Below are 18846 nucleotides of genomic sequence, written 5' to 3'. Positions count from 1 at the left end.
TGGGTATCTTGTTTGACAAAAAGGTTACTGGGTAGCTCAGCGAACACAAAAATAAACACCCTTTCTAGATCAGCAGGAGCGGCAATGGAGTTTGCCAGGAGAATGGGGAGCAAACCACTATGACCATTACTGAACGTCTATAATGAGAAATGTATACCAATAGCTATGTATGGCATCGAGGTATGGGCTATAAGGAGGTTGGTGATCTGTAGGTGACTGAACATAAATACCTACAGAAACTATTATCTGTACCCTCCAGCACCCCATCTTTTATGGTGAATGAAGAACTAGGATCGGGTCACATCTCTGACCGTATAGCAGTGGCCCTTTTAATATGGTGGCTAAAAATATGGTCTAGCCCCACACCCATTCTGAACCACACTGTTTTAGAAGATTTTCTGTGACTCAAGAGGGCGGCTGACATGTCTTGGCTGAGTTACATCCCACAGCAGCTGGAGAATATAGGGCGCCCTGAGCTTTTTACACATCCGAGACCAATGCACCGTGGTGAATTGAAACTAATGAAAAGACAATTTCAGCCAAAAGGATGGTCGAAAGGGAAGGAAATTAACTTAAAAAGTTCTAGGTCTTAAAAACAACCCTTCTGGTCTTATATTAAAAATCTACATCACTGTTTTCTTTTAATCAGATTTAGGTTCCATTGTATTCACTGGTGCCTCACGGTTCCTAAGTGTTTTTCGAAGCCTGGGGCTTTGAAGCCCTGCCCTGGTGATGATTTATCGGACCAAGATCTCCTACACTTTATGTTCTTCTGTGGATTTTATAATGACCTTCGGTCAAGATACATTTTACCACTTTTAAAACATTGTAACTTTGTACAAGTGAGGCCAGCCCTGATATATCTGCAAATGTTGTCCTCACCTTTGATATGTTTTGGGGTTGAGTGTTTCTTAACAGGAGCCCTACTGCGAAGGAAAAAATGTGTTCACGCTTTGATTTGTTTCTGGAATTGTTATATTTTAGTGGGCATTGTCTTTAATCATTTGTTAGTACTGTAACAGAATGCACTTTATCCAGGTCTAAGAAGGCGTAGTAGTTTTGACATGTAGTAGTTTTTCATGTTTTTATTAAAACTAATATACACTAGGGCTTTGTCATTCACACATGAAAATGTGTACATGAATTATCGGTTTCGCTCTTTTATCAAGTATTGTATACATTTTTACTATTTTACTCTTGGGCTGTGCAATTGTGCTTTTATGGTCATTGTTAGCTGAATTAAGTTGTATTTGACTTGATTTGATCATTAAGTCATTTTAAAGGATGGGGCTTGTCCTAAAATACATAAGGTTAGAAGCATTCAATTTATGTTAATGGATGGATGAGGTTATGAAGGAATTAGAGAAGTTAAGTGGATATGGACATTATTGGAGGCGTCCTTTTGGATTGCTCCATCGGTGGTCGTGCATTGCAGCAACTGCAAATTAAGATGCTGCGTAGACCTACATCATCTTAACAGTATAGTCGTTGGTCATTTTGCATTGCCAAGAATCAACGAGATGATAATGTTGCTTAATGTTACTAAGTAGTTTTCCATGGGTGAATTTTCATTAGCATCTCATCAAATTCGTTTTATTGCTGATCCTAATTGTTTGACTGGTTTTTGTAACTCCTATTTGCTATTTTCAATGTATACTTATTTATTTATATTGAGTTTTATATAGCGCTGGCTAGACCCGGATGTATCAGATCACTTTACATGAGGATCAGCGAGTTCCATACTACAAAATTACAACAGTTACAGGAGCCAAGAATAAACAAAAGGAGAAAAACAGTAATTAGATAATAACAAGAGATAATAACGCATAAGCTGGAAAGGGGGGATAGCCATGGGATCGCGGAGGGAGGAGGTGGGTAGAGGGAAGTAAATACAAGAGGGAGACTAGGAAAAAACTATGTCCGATGCCCGGCTGGGTAGGTGACGGCCGAGGAGGTGAACCAAAGCCTAACTCCTCTATAGCTGCCTAAACAGCTCCACCGGGCATCGGCCATGTTGTTCGGGCTCCGCGGTGAGTCCAATCTTAACGGTTTCTGCCCGGGGCATAGTCATAGATCCATCTGCATTCCCAGTGACCCTGAGCGTAATTCAAACATCAAGGCAGTACTTATTCCGTGGAGCTTGTCCAGCTGGTTAATCAGACCGTGCTGCAGCGCGTTTCGTGTTTCCCTCAGTAGTTCCTGTACTCCAATGCGGACAATCCATGAGGTTGGCAAATGCTTAGCAGCCATCTTAAGGTCAGGCAGACAGAATATGCATGCCCGTGGCTGTGGGACACTTCGCTGATTCCCCCTGTAATTTTCTCGGTGTGAGTGAGGCTGCAGCAGGACTGAGTAGAAAAACAGTCCCATTACTAATCTTTTGCACTGTGGAGACCTTGAAATGAGCACTGAAACCTTGCTCCAGTCACCATCTTAGGGTCAGACATTGCCTTTGATTGGCCCACCATCAAGACTCTCGGCATGTGTAGCAGGTCCTGTAACACTCCGAACCGGTCGACTGAGGCTCAATTTCGGTGGCTCAGTCCTTCATACCGGGGATTCATCTGTGGCTGCTGCAATGAGAGCACCAGCATAGCGGTCACCACAAGGCCCGTCATTCTCCACCGGCATGCCCACAAGGCACCACTTCTGGGGCTCCTGCTAGATGTCCCCTCCAGTCCGACGGGGACTACACCTCAATCCTCCTGCGGCTCGGACACAGGAGATCCAGCACGTCACCCACTGTCACTGGATTATTTGTCCCCGCTCTGAGTGCCAGCCACGGCCCCCTCTTGGGTCTGAAGCACTCCGGGATCTAAACACGCGGGGGAGGCCTTCTGCCCACAGGACTGGACGCGGGCGGCACACCGTCCCAGCCGATCCCATCTCTTCTCGCCATCCCACGGTGCAGTGGGGGCCGCAATGCCTTGCAGGGAGCCGCGCGCAACAGTCTCAGACACCCCGATGTTCCCAGATTACCGGGATCGGGCAGATGGCAGCAGGAGCAGGACCGGATCAGGAAGGCCGCTGCGGAGCTTCTCTACCGCGCTGCTATACCGCATAGCCCTTTGCCTGGCTTCATCCGCTGACGTTTTTCAAAGACTAATGTTTCAACTATTTGGTAACATTCAAGGTGTAAAAATTTTCCCGAATTACATTATTATTTCAGGTTGTATAAAATCTGAACATGATTCAGGAATAAAGAACGTTTTGTGCATGTTTGAATCTAATGTGTAGACAGTAGAATTTTCTAAATGTTTTGCTGAAGACAATATTATATATTTAGGCTGCGTCATAAAAGCAGATGGTGTCAAACTTAAACAAGCCTTAAATTATGCCATTCAGTATGCTCCTGTACCTTGTAACAAAGACCACATTAGACCTTTCATTGGTTTAGCTGAGTTTTGGTCAAAATCCATTCCTAATTTTGCTGAAAAAACATATCACTTTAGACAGCTTCTTAACAATAAAAGTAAGTTTGTGTTGTCGGCTGTTTGTGAATTGAAGTAATAAAAAAATCTACTGAAACCATTGCTTCTTTAAAAGGATTTAACTCTAAGGAGTGTGTTATTGATTATGCTTTAATATCTATTTCTCATGCTAAATCAAAAATATTCCATCGTTGAGAAGGAAACATAAGCGTATGCATGGGCATCTAACCATTTCAGAGCTTACATTTGGGGTAAGCCTTTTACAATCTGGTCTGACCACAAACCTTTGGTGAAGATACTTAACAAAGAAGGTACTGTGAAAGTGTCTTCCAGATTGGGAAGGTTATCTGTCAAATTGCAACATTATAATTACAAGATTGTTTATATCCCTGGAAAGATAAACGCTATTGCTGATATTTTTTAATTTTTGTATTATCAAGGATGCCAAAACAATTGGAGTAGTGTGAAGGTGATATTTGGAATGGATTTCAAGTAGCTCTTGTTCTTTGTTCTGGTTATGCTGCAATTGATAAGGAAAAGTGCCCTAGTGAGTATAAAAATTATAATATTTTACTGGCAGTTTTGGATTGCATACATATTGGTTGGCCCAATAAAAGTACATTGCATTCTGTTGTTAAGCCTTTTTGGGAAGTGAAATCTGAAGTACCCATTCTGGATGATATTTTGAGAAGGGAAAGGGTTGTATCTCTAAACTCTCTATGCCATGACATTGTTAGTTTGTGCTATGAAGGCTATTTTGGAAATTTAAGGACAAAACAAGTTGTCTAATAGCTGCATTGGTGACAAGGTATGGACATAGAAATTGAAAGGTTTGTAGGCTCTTGCTAATCTTGTACAAGGCCTGATAAAACTGAAAAAACTTTTAAACCACCTATGCTGCATAGGTCCATTCCCAAGTGTCCGCGGGATTCTATTGAAGTCAACATTGAGTCCAGGGGGATTCCCAAAGATACATCATTTCATGTATTTATTTATCATCTCTCTGGCCTGGGTTTAAGGAAGTAAATAAAACTAATACTAACAATGAGTTGACATTTTTTGATTTTGTGTTTGAGTAAAGGTATTCGTTCCACTATTTTAATTGATAATGACATCCAATTTCAATCTAACCAGGCTAAGGAGTATTTTGACAGAACTAGTTTTAAGCATAAAACCACATATTTATACAACTCTGCGACACCCTGTCTGACTACTTTCACAGCAAGATAGCCACCATCTACAACTACTTTGATCTCCAACCCACCAACTTTGACTTCAACAACCTCCTCCAACCCACGGACTCCAGCCACTCAATGGCTACATGGAATCCTTTCACCATTCAGCTCTCCACATCCATAATGTCTTCCATTCTACAGACCCCTGCCCCCACCATTTCTTCAACCTTAAAACTAAAGAAATCAGTGCAGAACTCACAGACATTATCAATGCCTCCATCACCACGCCGGCCTTCCCAGACAATTGGAAACACCGAGGTCAGACCCCTCCTGAAGAAACCCTCAGATGACCCCAGCAAACTAAAAAATTACCGGCCCATCTCACTGTGTCCGTTCCCCTTCCAAAGTCCCCAAGAAGGCCAGAAACCACAAGCTCACCAAACACCTAGAAAAAAACAACCTGCTCGATGCCTGGCTTCCGCACCGACCACAGCGCCGAGATGCTTTAATAGCTGCCACTGATGACATCAGATCCATCCTCAACCAGGTTTAAATAGCAGCCCTCATCCTCCTTGACCTTTCATCTGCAATCAACACTGAAGCCCAATGCACCCTCATCAACAGACTCAACTACATCGGCGTCCAGGGGGATGGGCTCAAATGGATGGCATCCTTCCTAACAGGACAAGAGAATCGCATACCACCCTTCACTTCGGAACACAGGAGCATCATCAACGGCATACCCGTAAGGATCTTTTCTCATCCCACCCTGTTCAACACCTACATGAAACCCTCGCCGTCATCGTCAGAACCCACGGACTCAACATCCAATCCTACGCAGATGACACCCAACTCATCCTCTCTCTCTCACTGAAGACCTCTCCACCACTAGAACAAACCTCAGCAACGCCATGGCCTGTGTCGCCAATTGGATGAGGCCAACTGCCTTGAAGCTCAACATAGACAAGACGGAAGTGCTGATCTTCAGGAAAAACACCTCCCCATGGGACAACACCTGGGGGCCCCTTGATAGCTCAGACCCACACCAATACCTACAGACCACGCCTGCAACCTCAGCATCATCCTAGACAGAACACTCACCATGAAGGGCCAAATCAACACAGTTGCCACCTGCTGCTTCCACACCTTCCACATGCTCCGAAAAATCTTTAGAAGAATCCACGTCAACATCAGAAAGACTGTCATCCAGGTCCTCATCACCAGTGGGCTAGACCACAGAAAGGTGCACTACACCGGTACTACCACCTACCCCCTACAGAGATTCCCAACGATACAGAACACGGCAGCCAGACTCATCCACAACCTCCCCAAGTTGATCTCCGAAACCTCCATTGGCACCCCGTCCAGAAGAGACACCAGTTCAAGATACTTTTTAACAAAGAGTGGGAAACCCAATTAACCATTGACGGCTTGGGCAACAAATATTAGCCTGTAAATGAGCCTAAAGGGCTTTATTTAATCACGCGAGCGTGACTGAATTTGGGATCCATGTCGAATCAATACAGATTTATCGGTTCCCGATAAACTCATAATTTGAAGAGTATATCAGGATCTTAAGTAATATCTAACCTTGATTGCTGAAAAGTTGTAGGCTTTTAAGCCACTTCCTATTGGTCTAGATTCTAGCACCAATAATCACTTTCAACATTTTGAAGGGTCATTCATCTGCAATTTTTTTTTTAAGTCCTGAAGATGGTCTAGTTAATGCAAACAGTGATAGACCGAAATGTCGACAACTACAGCATTATGATTGATCATTGTATCAAAGGCAAAGTTGTTTAAATAAGTTAGCCATATTGCCTTATAATTGTGTGTGAAAAGGTGTCCACATATGGAGAAAGAAGGATATATACAATTGTGACTTCTGGTTTCTTTGTGTCTTGCATGATTCTGTACCCTTTTCAAATTTTGAAATTTGATTACTATAAAATACAATTTTTTTAATATATATACCCGTGTGACAAACTACTTTGATAGACCTTGCCAACATTGAATGCAATAAGTTTACACATATCTGATTAAATATATCCCTTGTAAGTTCAAGATACTGACACACGTCTACAAGGTTCAACCAGCATACATCAACCACCGCCTTGACTTCCACCAACCTGCCAGACACCTGTGCTCTGCCTCCCTAGCTCTCGGACACTCCCGCAATTGCCGAAGCCAGAACGGAAGTCGTTCCTTCTCCTACCTTGCCCCCAAGGCCTGAAACGACCTACCCCTCCACCTACGAACATCACCCTTCAGGGCGAAATACAGAAGTTGACTCAAGACCTGGTTTTTTGACTGAGATCAGAAAAACCTCAGTGCCCGGATACCATCTGGGGTAAAGAGCAGCTCTTTATAAATAACTGATTGATTGATCCAGTGACGTACACAGGGAAGAAATTCCTATGGTAGGTTACAGGGTCTTGTTATTTGTGTTCAGGAATAGGCAAGCCAAGTGCAAGTTATATGTGGTTCAGTATGAACCTTGATTTTTTGGTTTTGCCTGATCAGCTCCTGCGCTGTGCTTGAGAAATCTATTGTTTTTAATATAAACTTAAAAAGGACTTAAATCCCGCCTCCTCTCTTTCCTGGCTTCTCATTGGTTCCTGTGCGTGTCACTTACCATTCCTCCATTTCTATTGGCTGTAGCATATGTTTCTGCATTTACCAATACTTGTTCCTCGTCTCCTTCTCTTATCAGTTTCCCGCTGCCGAAATACTGTTAACATCCGCTTTGGTGGAGCTATATTTTCATAAAGTTTTGCCTTTCCCTCTTGCAGCATATTAATGTAACAATTTATCACAGAGAGAGATTAAGTCATTTGTTTAGAATCACAGGATGTTGTGCGGCAGACTCAAACCAGAATCCCCAGCTCTTGAGTCAGCAGCTCTCGCCTCTAAGTCATATCCCCTCCACTCCTGTGTTATCTGTCAGTGCGTTCTTGCCTTCTCCGGGACGATAATAATTGATGAAAAGAGCTCTTTATTGATTACGTAGGCGAAACTGATGTATTACTGATGCTTTTTAGTATTCTTTCTTTTGTCATGGCTCTTTACACATGAGCACCTTTACGAGCACTTTTTCGTGCACCATATGGAGCGACCACAATAATATGTATTGAATGTATGAACATTGATGAAAAAGTACATAAACTGAATTGCTTTAACATTTCTTTGAGTAGTGGATTTATTTTCTTTCTCTCTCTCATAAATCGATTTGTGATGATTTAAATACTAGATGTGATATTGTATTTTTGTTTCATTTTTATTCTTTTTCAACAGGACCAATTGTTCCTTTTAGTGAACCTTGGCCAACTTTATACCATACAGAAGCCAAAACTATTGCCGTTTTCAGTGTTTCTGTTGGCTTCGCTCAGCCATAAGTGTCTGGTGAATGTGAAGGCTCCAACTTGATAAGAAACATTTAAGCTTCTGTACTGGACTAGGGCAACATTTCCACAGCCCAGTGTTAACTAGTTTTAGTGAATGCGAGCCAAAGGCGGAGCTGTGTGATATATCAAATATATGTTTTTCACCCACAATATTTCCACTTGGAAATGTGCGCTTCGGGCCCCAATGAAGACCAGAAAATCTACTTTGAAAATTACCCTGTTTGTCGATAAAATACACACAAATCACAGCCTTTGTTTTTTAAAAGTTTATTTTCTCCAACACAATCTGAAATGAGGCGTTTGCCGTTGTTTGCCTTACATCAGCAGAGACACCAAAAGCGACAAAAGGGTGGGAGCGGGTCGAGGAGAGGGTGACAAAGAATGAGCTATGGGCACCAAGCCATATGTATCTGCAGACCCTCAGTTAACTGGCATCTCAGTGGGCATCTTTATGTTGACTGAAAGGCGTGAAGTGGGCACAGAGAACATTGGCTAAAATAGACAAGAATGTTGCCATGTGTATTGGCAGCTAAGGAACCTGAGGCAGGTGTGTGGGTAACAACATAGAGAGCACAAAGTCAGTGACTGGGCAGGATGGCTCAAGTGGACACATTTGTTGTTGTGACTAACAGGGGATTATATAGTATTGTGGATAGAGTGGGCACAATATAGTATTTAGTCTGTTTTCGTCCTGAAGGACACTGTTAGTGGAGTAAGAAGGGACTGACAGAACCGATTTACCTCCCACAGTTATGTCAGTCAATCACTTATTGGAATCCCACTGCTTCAGTCCATCCTTCGTGGACGTCTTCAGTCACCGCCGGCCATTTGCTCGGTTTCCCTTCTTAAACACTTTTCTCACCCTTCACTCTTTTTAAAGTACCTTGAATACCTTGACTCTGCTCTACTGCCTACTCATCTTCCTTGCACTCTATGTGATACCCTTTTGCCCGCTCCTTGGACGGTCTTTGATGGCTCACCCATGACTATATGGACTAACCAGGGCTTTAAGTGGGCCGGGTCTTCCCTGTGCTCAGCACTGGCAGTTCTAAAAAGTAAGTGCTGAAACGGGTCCCTATTGGGCTCTCTATGTTTGCCCTCACCCTCTGAGTGAACATTTCTTTTAGCTCTGCAGCAGTACCACCCTTCACTGCCCTTGATGTAACTTCAAAGAGACTCTGTATAGTTCTTTCACGGTCTCATCCTTTCAGAACTGAAGCATTTACAATTTTCTATACAACGAAGTCATAGTTGTTGCTTATTTCTCTTATGCACCTAACAACCATTGGCAAAGCCAATAGTCCTGGCTTGTGGTAGGTGTGATGTGACTTTCTGTAATATGTATCTAGTTGCAATAAAGCAGCAAACTACCACTTGGAAGCCCACTATGCTATGAAGAGAGGATTTCACTCAACCCCTCCCCCTTATGACCAGGTGGTGGTGGTGTTTGGAAAATGTGACAGAACTCACCAGCAAATACGTTATTTCCCTTAAGGATGAAATCCTGCATTCAAAGTCCCCCTTTGGTTAACGCTTTTCCAAAGCTTGCTTCTTCTTTTTTGTATAAATGGATCAGAGGCTACCACACCAAAACGGTGAGGTTTAGATAAACAGCTCAGGCTGAAATTAGGGGGTGGGATGGCAACAATGAACATCCGAAGAGCAACATAGTCCAAAGAGGCACGGGTTTTGAGAAGATATTCTGTACAGAAACTGATCTCTTTAGAAGAAAGAAGGTCACTGGATGAGGCACAGAAGTGGGAAAGCTTAGAGGTAGAACTTGTGAATGCTTATCCACGGGCCGAGAAAAAGATTACTGCCACCAGGCAGAAGTGATGGGTGCAAAAGATAACCATAGGTTCATATAGACCTTTCATGCCACATGGGGAAATCACGCTCTCGGGCCAGAACAAAACTGAAAAGGAAATAACCTTGTAATCCATGACCAGGCGAATCAAACCTTAGGCTAGAAGTGCCTGGCATGTCTCGTCTGTTGTCAGCATCTGTTTTTCTTATCCTAAGCTTTGCCTTAGAGGCGCCGGGATATTAGCCACCCATCAGTGGCAGAGAAAGGGACCCTGTCAGCGAGGGACTAGCAAATATCCTTCAACCTTCGAGTTCTTTTCCGGTAACCTCTTCCTGTCGGCATTCAGGGAGTGAGGTGAAGACCTTTGATGCCCTGGCGTCGGCCATCTTGGAGGCTGACAGGTACCGGAAGTGGATGTGGCACTATCACTCCGTGACCTTGTGCCATGCACGCAGTTACATGAGGTAGATGTGCCTTTCATTGACGGTGGGTTTTTGGGTAGAGAGGTGAGGGGAATTGTGCACTTCTGGGGCCAAATCTAGTGTGGATGGACGCAGTTACCTTCCAAGGTGTGGTATCACACTAACTCGTCATTAATCTGCAGGCTACAGGACTGGCGCTGACTGCAGGGGAGCTGCAGAGGCAAGGCTGCTGGGTAATGGGCATGGGGGATTGCATAGTTCAGAAGCAGTTTATACGAGGCTGGGGAGTATTCCCCTTCATGAGGAAAAAGCAGGTAAGAAAGGGAGCTAAAGGGGGTGGGGGGTCTTGCCGCATGTGGGCTTTAAGTTAGAACCCACTCCCGCTGCCCTCGACGTCTTCGATGAACACAGACCGCTTGTGCCTGGAGCCGACGAGCTTCTCGAGGAACGGGGAAGGGGTACCCTGGCAGGGCCCGGGCTCTCCTGACGTGCCCTCCTTGGTGACGTCTGGCTCTTCCGCACTCTCCCCTTCTTCTGAGGCAGCCTCGCGGGGGGCCAGGTCAGACTTGGTCAGCGTCAAGCATTGGCAGGGCTCTTGCACAGCGGTGAAGGAGTCTCCCCAGATGGTCTCGCATAGTTCCCGTCCGTTGGCATACATCTTTGAGAGAGACGAACACGCAAGGGTTAATTTAAACATAAATTAATGTATTGCATAACAAAAACACAAAGGAAATGCTGCATCATCCTGTGGCAAATCCGTTGCATGCACACAGCAAAAAAATATTTACACCACATCTTCACCAAATCTGTGCTGTTCTGTACTGTTTGACAAATATATCAAATTGGAATCCAGTGTTCCTGAGTCAGAGCATTAAGAAATGACAGGGGGCCTAATCCAATGTCGGCCTATGTGAAGCGGCCTGCTCAGGATATACCAGCATATTTACAACAAGGGGTGGTGAGGGACAGAGTCTCTGAATTAAGCAGAAAGCTCTCACCCAGTCAAGAGATCAGGGCTAGACCCAACACCGTTTTTTAGCTCACTGCACCATCCCAGTTTCAGAACCTGGCTGTATGCAAATTAGTCTGTTCCTGTCCCAGTGCATGATGGGAACAGGGCAAACCAAACTACAAAAGCCAATTCTTACACTGGGAAGGAAACAAGCTCCCGGGGACCGGTTTCTGGCATTACAGCCGTCTTCGGCCCGGTTTGCTTGAATCCTGATGGTGCAATGAGCAAGGGTCTCACATCTGAGGATACCCTTCCACGCTTAGGGTGGACAAAAATATTTACAACAAGAGGTGGTGAGGGACAGAGTCTCTGAATTAAGCAGAAAGCTCTCACCCAGTCAAGAGATCAGGGCTAGATCCAACACCGTTTTTTAGCTCACTGCACCATCCCAGTTTCAGAACCTGGCTGTATGCAAATTAGTCTGTTCCTGTCCCAGTGCATGATGGGAACAGGGCAAACCAAACTACAAAAGCCAATTCTTACACTGGGAAGGAAACAAGCTCCCGGGGACCGGTTTCTGGCATTACAGCCGTCTTCGGCCCGGTTTGCTTGAATCCTGATGGTGCAATGAGCAAGGGTCTCAAATCTGAGAATACCCTTCCACGCTTAGGGTGGACAAAAATATTTACAACAAGGGGTGGTGAGGGACAGAGTCTCTGAATTAAGCAGAAAGCTCTCACCCAGTCAAGAGATCAGGGCTAGATCCAACACCGTTTTTTAGCTCACTGCACCACTTACTGCTTACTCTTGAAATAGTTTACAAGTATAGGTAGCACAACTCCGTGGATCTATCTGGCTTTATTTGAATTACCAGATTCAACGAGTGCACATACTTTAGTGAGCCATTTTTAATTTGCTTGTCTTATTGGCAAACAAATGAAAGGATTGCAGGCTGATGCAGAGACATACATAGCTGGGCCAAGACAGGATGAGGAATTCTTACATGAGATTAGACAGGTTTGATCTACTCAACAGATTCTATTGTCTTTGGATTTGAATCTTCCTCGTTACTAAAACAATTTTACATCTCTCAAAAATCCATCACTTTTACCAATTATAAAAAGTACTGGTTAAGTAGAAAAAACAACATTTGCCTAGAAGAGCTCCAATCGTTTTTAGGTCTGGCTTGGCAGTCTTGGTTACTGTGAGAAACTGGGTTGCTAATTGACTGGTATGTGAGCCCCGGTCAAGCAGCAACCCCAGTCCTTGTCAGCAAACCCCAAATTAGCCTGTGCTCAACCCCCTGGTAGCTTGGTACATAGCAGTCAAGCTTAACTTAGAGGCAAACATTACATATATCTCCTATCTCTTCTTTCCCACAACAGTGCGGAGCCCAATCACGTGACACCTAACGGTTGAATACACAGAAACTTCAATGGTTCAACGGCTGTGTATGGCAATAATGTGTAGACGGCAACTGCGTTCATGCAGGATGTATCCATCTCTTACACTCTGCAACGTAAATTCTTTACTGCTGTTGAGTCCTTACACGGCATCCCTGTTCTGTCTCTAGTCCTTACTCATTGCACTATTTTGTTTCACACAAAAGCCAGTCTGCGACCAACATGCTTTTAATTATACACCGGGGGGACAGCCAGGAAACTGAAAACATTCAGGGCGTTTCTATGGCCTAGCCACAGGCATAAAGCATTCTATAAACTGGCCATATAAGTACCTACTTTTTCAACAATCAAGAAAGTGCTTTAGGCTTCACAAGGTTTATGGACAACGCTATATTGATATCAGTACAGTACATTAGAATCAGGGGTCCAGGCATCTTCACCCACTTCCTTCTTAATGGTTGATCTTTGCACCTCACCTGTCCATAGCTGATGCAGTCCCCAGTACAATTGTTTCCATCTGGTCCCCACTGCCAGTCAGAGACCCAGTTGCGCGCACAGGTCAGATCCTCCTTGCATGCGTCATACCTGCAATTTGAAAGAGCAAGATTTAATGATACATGCATGGATGTGGATAACAACCTTCTCTAGAAAGAAGGTCCAGACAAGTATTGACTTCACAAGAACCCAGAATGGTGTACTTTTTTTTAATCTCTTGTCCTCATTCTGCAATAGATTGTGTAAGGAGTTGTCAGGGACCCTTACATTTCTGATTCCGACCCTTCACTGCCCCGTGTTTTCGGATCTGTTTTGGGACCAGAATGTTGTACTGCACAATAGTTGCTACCACCTACATCATCTGTTATTTTGTTTTTTTTTATAGCCCACCACGTTGGGCTCCTACTCTAGGTGTGTGTGTGTCTAACCTACAGATCAGACTCCTAATCCAAAAAGACTGACTCAGTCATTCATCATCCATAAATCAATGAAATGAGTGCAAATGAGGTACGTAGTTCTAAGGATGTTACTTAACAGCAACACTCATTTTATAGCACAAAGTCCTGGAAACCAACCAACCTGCTTTTAACATGTGCAGAACTCTGCTGCTTCTTCGTAGCTCTCTGAGGAAAACAAGATACTAAGATTTTTTTCATTTCTTTCCATTGACTCTCTTTTTTTGGTGATATTACTTTTGCTATTACTTTCTCCATCTTAGAGCCAACCCCAACCTCACTGTGTTTTGTAAACAATTAAAGACCTTCCTGTTCACATCCCCCCACTAACTGCCAGTCTCCCCTCCTCTGCTCAACAGTAGGTTCTGGTTATCCTAGCGCTTGGACGCCTCCGGGCAACAATTTGCGCTTTATAAATCTGCAAGTTTACAAGTTTACAAGCTATTCTGTTCCTCCCCTATAACTGTCTCTTTAGCAGGGTGACCCTTGTTGCCCAAGACATATGTGATCTGTAAATTTCCTCTGCATAGCCATTCTTCCTCACATACCAACTATATAGCAAGCAGAATTTAAAAAACACAACTTGCAAATTATGTATCCTTTGTCATTAGGAACAAGTTCTGCCTCCACAGATTTTTTTTTCTGTAAAGCCATCATAAACCTGATATTCAATTGACTGTTCTCTGGAATTTGCTGTTTGTTTATACAGTTTTTTAGGTCTCGCCTAGACAGTGCTTGCGTTGTCTCTTTGAGACATGCTGTATTCAGGTATGGACTTTAAGGTCTGCCCATTTTCTGCCCATCTTTTCAATGGGCTCCTGTTACTGTCCTTTGTGAATAGTGGCTTTTGATTCGTCAATAGATTTACTAGTCCCTCATTAGTACCTACCTCCTTTTATCCTGTTATAACCTCCCATGAGGACTACCAGGGTCGGACTGGGAACCACAACTTGCCCTGGCAAAGAGCTCGGCCAGCCCCCTTGGGAGTGGCCAAGCTGTTTTCCAGGGCCGGTTTCGGGCTGATTTTGCAGCTTTACTGCAAAAATGGCCCTGTAACAAAAACGGCCCCCAGGGGCCCAATATCGGCCCGCCCTAGTGGCCCACCGGACAAACACCCGGTTCCCGCTATGCCCAGTCCGGCCCTGAGAACTACCCTGTTACATGTGTTCTTAGTCTACATGTTTTAATTACAGCCTGTGAGTACTATTTCCTTAAAGCACTATCAGGCAGGACACGATCTACCCCAATGTTTTTTTATTTTTTTAACCAGTTCGGCACACCTCAGCTGCAATAATGGTGGTCGTGCCTTATTTTTCATATTTGCCGCTCGCTGAACTCAGCGACATTCCTTTTTTTTCTATTTCTTTACTTTTGGTACATCCGCGGCATGCCCCGCTTTAGCTTTAAACATCTTAAGCTAAAGCATGGGTGCCACGATTGCTTCAAAAGTAAATAAATAGAAAAAAAACATCTGCACACCTTTTTTTTCTATTTATTTACTTATGATGCAAGCGCTGCAACCGCGCTTCAGCTTAGGCTGTTTAAAGCTAAAGCGGGGTGTGCTGCGATTTTAACAAAATTAAATAAATAGAAGAAATAAAATTGCGTCTGCCATTTCTTTTCCATTTGTTTACTTTTGTAGCAACAGTGGCACCTGCGCTTTAGCTTTACAGATCTTAAGCTAAAGCATGTATGCTGCAATTGCTTCAAAAGTCAATAAAAGGAAGAAAAAAATGCAGACACAAGCCTTTTTTTCTATTTCTTTACTTGTGTTACAATCGCGGCACCCGCGGCCACACATCTTTTTTTCTATTTCTTTATTTTTGTTACAATCGCTGCACCTGCGCTTTAGCTCCGAACATCTTAAGCTAATCCGTGGGTGCCGCAATTGCATCAAAAGTCAATAAATTGAAAAAAAAGAATTTGCAATTCAATAGGTATCGCATTACTGAAAGTTTGAGCTATTGTCTTTGCATTATTATTAGCAACGCCATTAGCTCAAACTTTCAGTAATGCAAGACCTATTGCATTGCAAATGCTTGTTTTTTTGTAGCCGTCCTGAAACCTGGCTTCAAATTACTGCATCCTTTCATCATGCCCGGTTTCTTTTGCCGTTTATGGCTACAAAAAAATTGGGTTGAACTGAATGCTTAACAAGCTATGGAAATAAATTATAGCTGCCTGCTAGAGATTCACTTTATGTGCCTGTGTGCAAAGGTTGCAACTTGTATAGTGTATATGCATTCCTTATGACCTCGAGCACCTCTGCAGTGCTGTTTAGACAGTGCTTTACTTAAAATACATCTAAAGTAAGCTAAGTCAGTGACACGTTACAGGAAATATATGTACACCTTTCTCCCACTTTTTTATTTTCGCATTATGAGGCTGATTTTTCCTTCCAACTCCTGCTTTTATTCAAATAGATAAAGCTACAACCCTGTACTAGTAATTGTTAGAGTCTGTCGATCATTTTATCCACCATGACTAGTTTATTGTTCTTAATTTATTTACTTTTATAAAAAATATGTCATTCATATCGTAGCAGGCCTCAAATAGTGGATATTTCTCAGTTCATGAAATCACAACAATCATTCCATCTCTACTCATACTGTTTGTACTTTTAACAATCATTACTATTCAATAAAATCATTTGTCCCAAAAGCATATTCTGTACCATAGTTTTGACATCCTCATTATCCTCTAGCACAAAAGAACTGCATCATTGTCACCGGTTCACAGCACTTCTACAATGTGTTTCGGTGGCCTTCTACAGCCTTTGACTACCTTCCTCAGGATGTCTTTTTCATTCACAACCTGATATACATGTACAGATATGGGTCTCGTTCATCCAAGACTAGATTCAGACTTCAAATCGAATCACCTCCATCAACTGTTTAGTTGTCATTCTTGCAATTCTCTTCCCCAACAACAAGAAGCACATCACAGGAGGCCTTCTGACTGGTGAAAGCTTGGTAGCATTTTGGATGAAGCATTGTTTATTGTCATCTGCACTGGTGGATGTTTAGAAATCTAATTCTTTCTTGCAAGATCACATAGTTTTTAAATCACAAGAGGTATCTTTCCTGTACCTTTTACTTTTAGTGTCAGGGATAGTAGCCAAAGCATGTAGGGTCACAGATTAACTCTTTGGTACAGGAAGCAGAAACAGTGCGTTGGAACATTAAATACAAAGCTGACTTTTAAAAAACAATATATTTGTATTTGAGTTTGAGAATGACACAAAGTTGTCACATAAACATATAAAACAGAAAAAAAGAAGCGATATCCCCCCCCCTCCCACGCACTTCCTCTTCCCACCCATCTGAGATTCCATGATACAAACATATTATATTGGATTCATCTTTTAATTACTGTGCCAGCATCCAGGATAGGCTTCCTTGGTGTCTGTGTTCACCTCTTTACCTTGGGAGTGTTACACCACTTTCAGATTCTATGTTATCATTTCCTAATTCCTACATCTCTACTCTCCTGCGGGCCATCCCCCTCACATTTTTTCGAATTTTTGGGGGTATCTTCTCCCTTGTTCTGCGTATGTTCATGCCCAATATCCAGTCTCGAATTCTGCGGCATGTCATGCTACCCCAGTTTTGTGCAATTTCCCTTCTTGCCAGCAAACACCCTAGATTAATCTGCAATCTTTTATGGGATGTTACCTTGGATTCCCTCTATATTGACAATAGTACTAATTGAGCATGTGCTTCAGTAGACACTCCTGTGACATCCTCCAATTTTTGTACCCCCCCCCGGAAATTTGGAGTTTGGGGCAGTCCCATAGTGTATGGCGAAAAAGGTACCCTTTTGTCCAAACTTTCTTAAACACATGTCCTCCCGTACTCTACATATTTGAACAACAGTGCACTTGTGTATTAAATTCAATGTAGTATATTTTAAGCTGGATGAGGTGAAAATTGCCTTAATAGCCACTTCTTTAGGGAATTGTAACAACTTTTTCCAGTTGACGCTGGCTTTTTAAGATCGGGTAATCTGGTTATGCAATATTTCTACACACTAACAAACATACAAAAGAATAGGCAATCACCACTTGGACGCCTGGCTGTCTTAAGAAACAGCTCAATTTGGAACCTCTGTCACATTTTTGCAATCATTCTTACATTCTGTCGTAGAACGAATGCCATCATATCTAAAGAATACCAAGAACGGGCTGAATCTAATTAAGGATTTAGCTTTTAATTCAACTAAGGAAATCCTGATAATCCTCACTGTAGAAACAATCCGCAGTAACAGCCTCACAAGGCCACCCTAATTGAAGAGTTAGTAAGATCAGCTGATTGAAGGCACATTACAAAAATTAGCTTTGTCATGAACATAAAAGAACTTTGTTTAAGAAGGAGTGTTACTAGAACAAGGGCACAACCTTTGACAGTTCGAGGGTCTTAGTCTACCTAATCTTTTCACACTGTTTTGTGACAAAACACTGTCTAATCAGGCTCAGGTCCCTTCATGAAAGACATATATTTGTGGTAAATTGTGTTAAATTGATGTTGTGATGGTAATTTGGAGAGGCAACGTGCAGATGCCCGGCACTTAATCAAATTACTGAACACCATAGATCTGCAACTCCACTCTACTGTTACCATTAGCAGAGTTTGGACTTTTTGGATCTGTGAATTACAGCAATGAATGGGTACTTTAGAGTGTAATATAATAAACCAACAAGTACGAATTCTTTACTCAGATTTTGTAGCTAACATTCTAGAGCCATATTGAAAAATCTTCCCTTGTCGCAACTGTGGTATCTCAATCACCTGGACATCCGAGTATCGTGGTACCATGTGTGGTTCCACGGTTCCTGGGTCCCCAGAAACACCACATTAAGCCGCCCGCATGGGTGGGCTGTGAGCTTCACTCACCTGGGGCTGCCTTCCCTTGTGCTTCTGGGCTCCATCTCCAAAATGGCAACCACCTTCCAGAGCTGCCTCTTAAAGCTGCCCAACAATTTGTCCGATTCAGGTTTGTGATCCTGTTTCTTTCCCTTGTCCATGATAGCTGGTTCTTCCTTGATGCCTTTCTGGTTTTCCCATTCCTTTGTGTTTCTTGTCGTGCGACGTTGGCTTTTTCATTCAGAGAAGGTGGAACCTTCTCGAGGGCACTTGCCTACCACATATGTGTTTTCACATGTGGGCTTCCGGAAACAGTCATCTGTACAATGAACAGCAGAAGACCCGGGTGGGATTATAGGTAAGCGTGCAGTCTTGAACAGTTTAGGACGCCTAAAGAATCTGACTGTTTTCGGTATGGATCCTGGTATAAACTGGGCCGC

At 43.0% G+C, this 18846-nt stretch overlaps 1 protein-coding gene across 1 annotated transcript in view; it reads right to left on the bottom strand.

The window, feature by feature from the left end:
• Positions 1–8261: 8261 nt before the first annotated feature.
• Positions 8262–18846, bottom strand: part of LOC147748185 (riboflavin-binding protein-like) — a 128102-nt gene continuing 117517 nt past the window's right edge. The window contains exons 5-6 of the mRNA XM_086959099.1: positions 13071–13179; positions 8262–10897 (exon numbers count right to left, since the gene is read on the bottom strand). Of these exons, the coding sequence (XP_086815225.1) occupies positions 10607–10897; positions 13071–13179 (400 nt within the window). The 3' untranslated portion in view covers positions 8262–10606. The remainder of the gene's footprint in view (positions 10898–13070; positions 13180–18846) is intronic.

Source organism: Lissotriton vulgaris, chromosome 1_1 (genome assembly GCF_964263255.1).
Source record: "Lissotriton vulgaris chromosome 1_1, aLisVul1.2, whole genome shotgun sequence".
In the NCBI taxonomy this organism is placed as follows: Eukaryota; Metazoa; Chordata; class Amphibia; order Caudata; family Salamandridae; genus Lissotriton; species Lissotriton vulgaris.
This window is presented reverse-complemented; position numbering and strand designations above follow the sequence as displayed.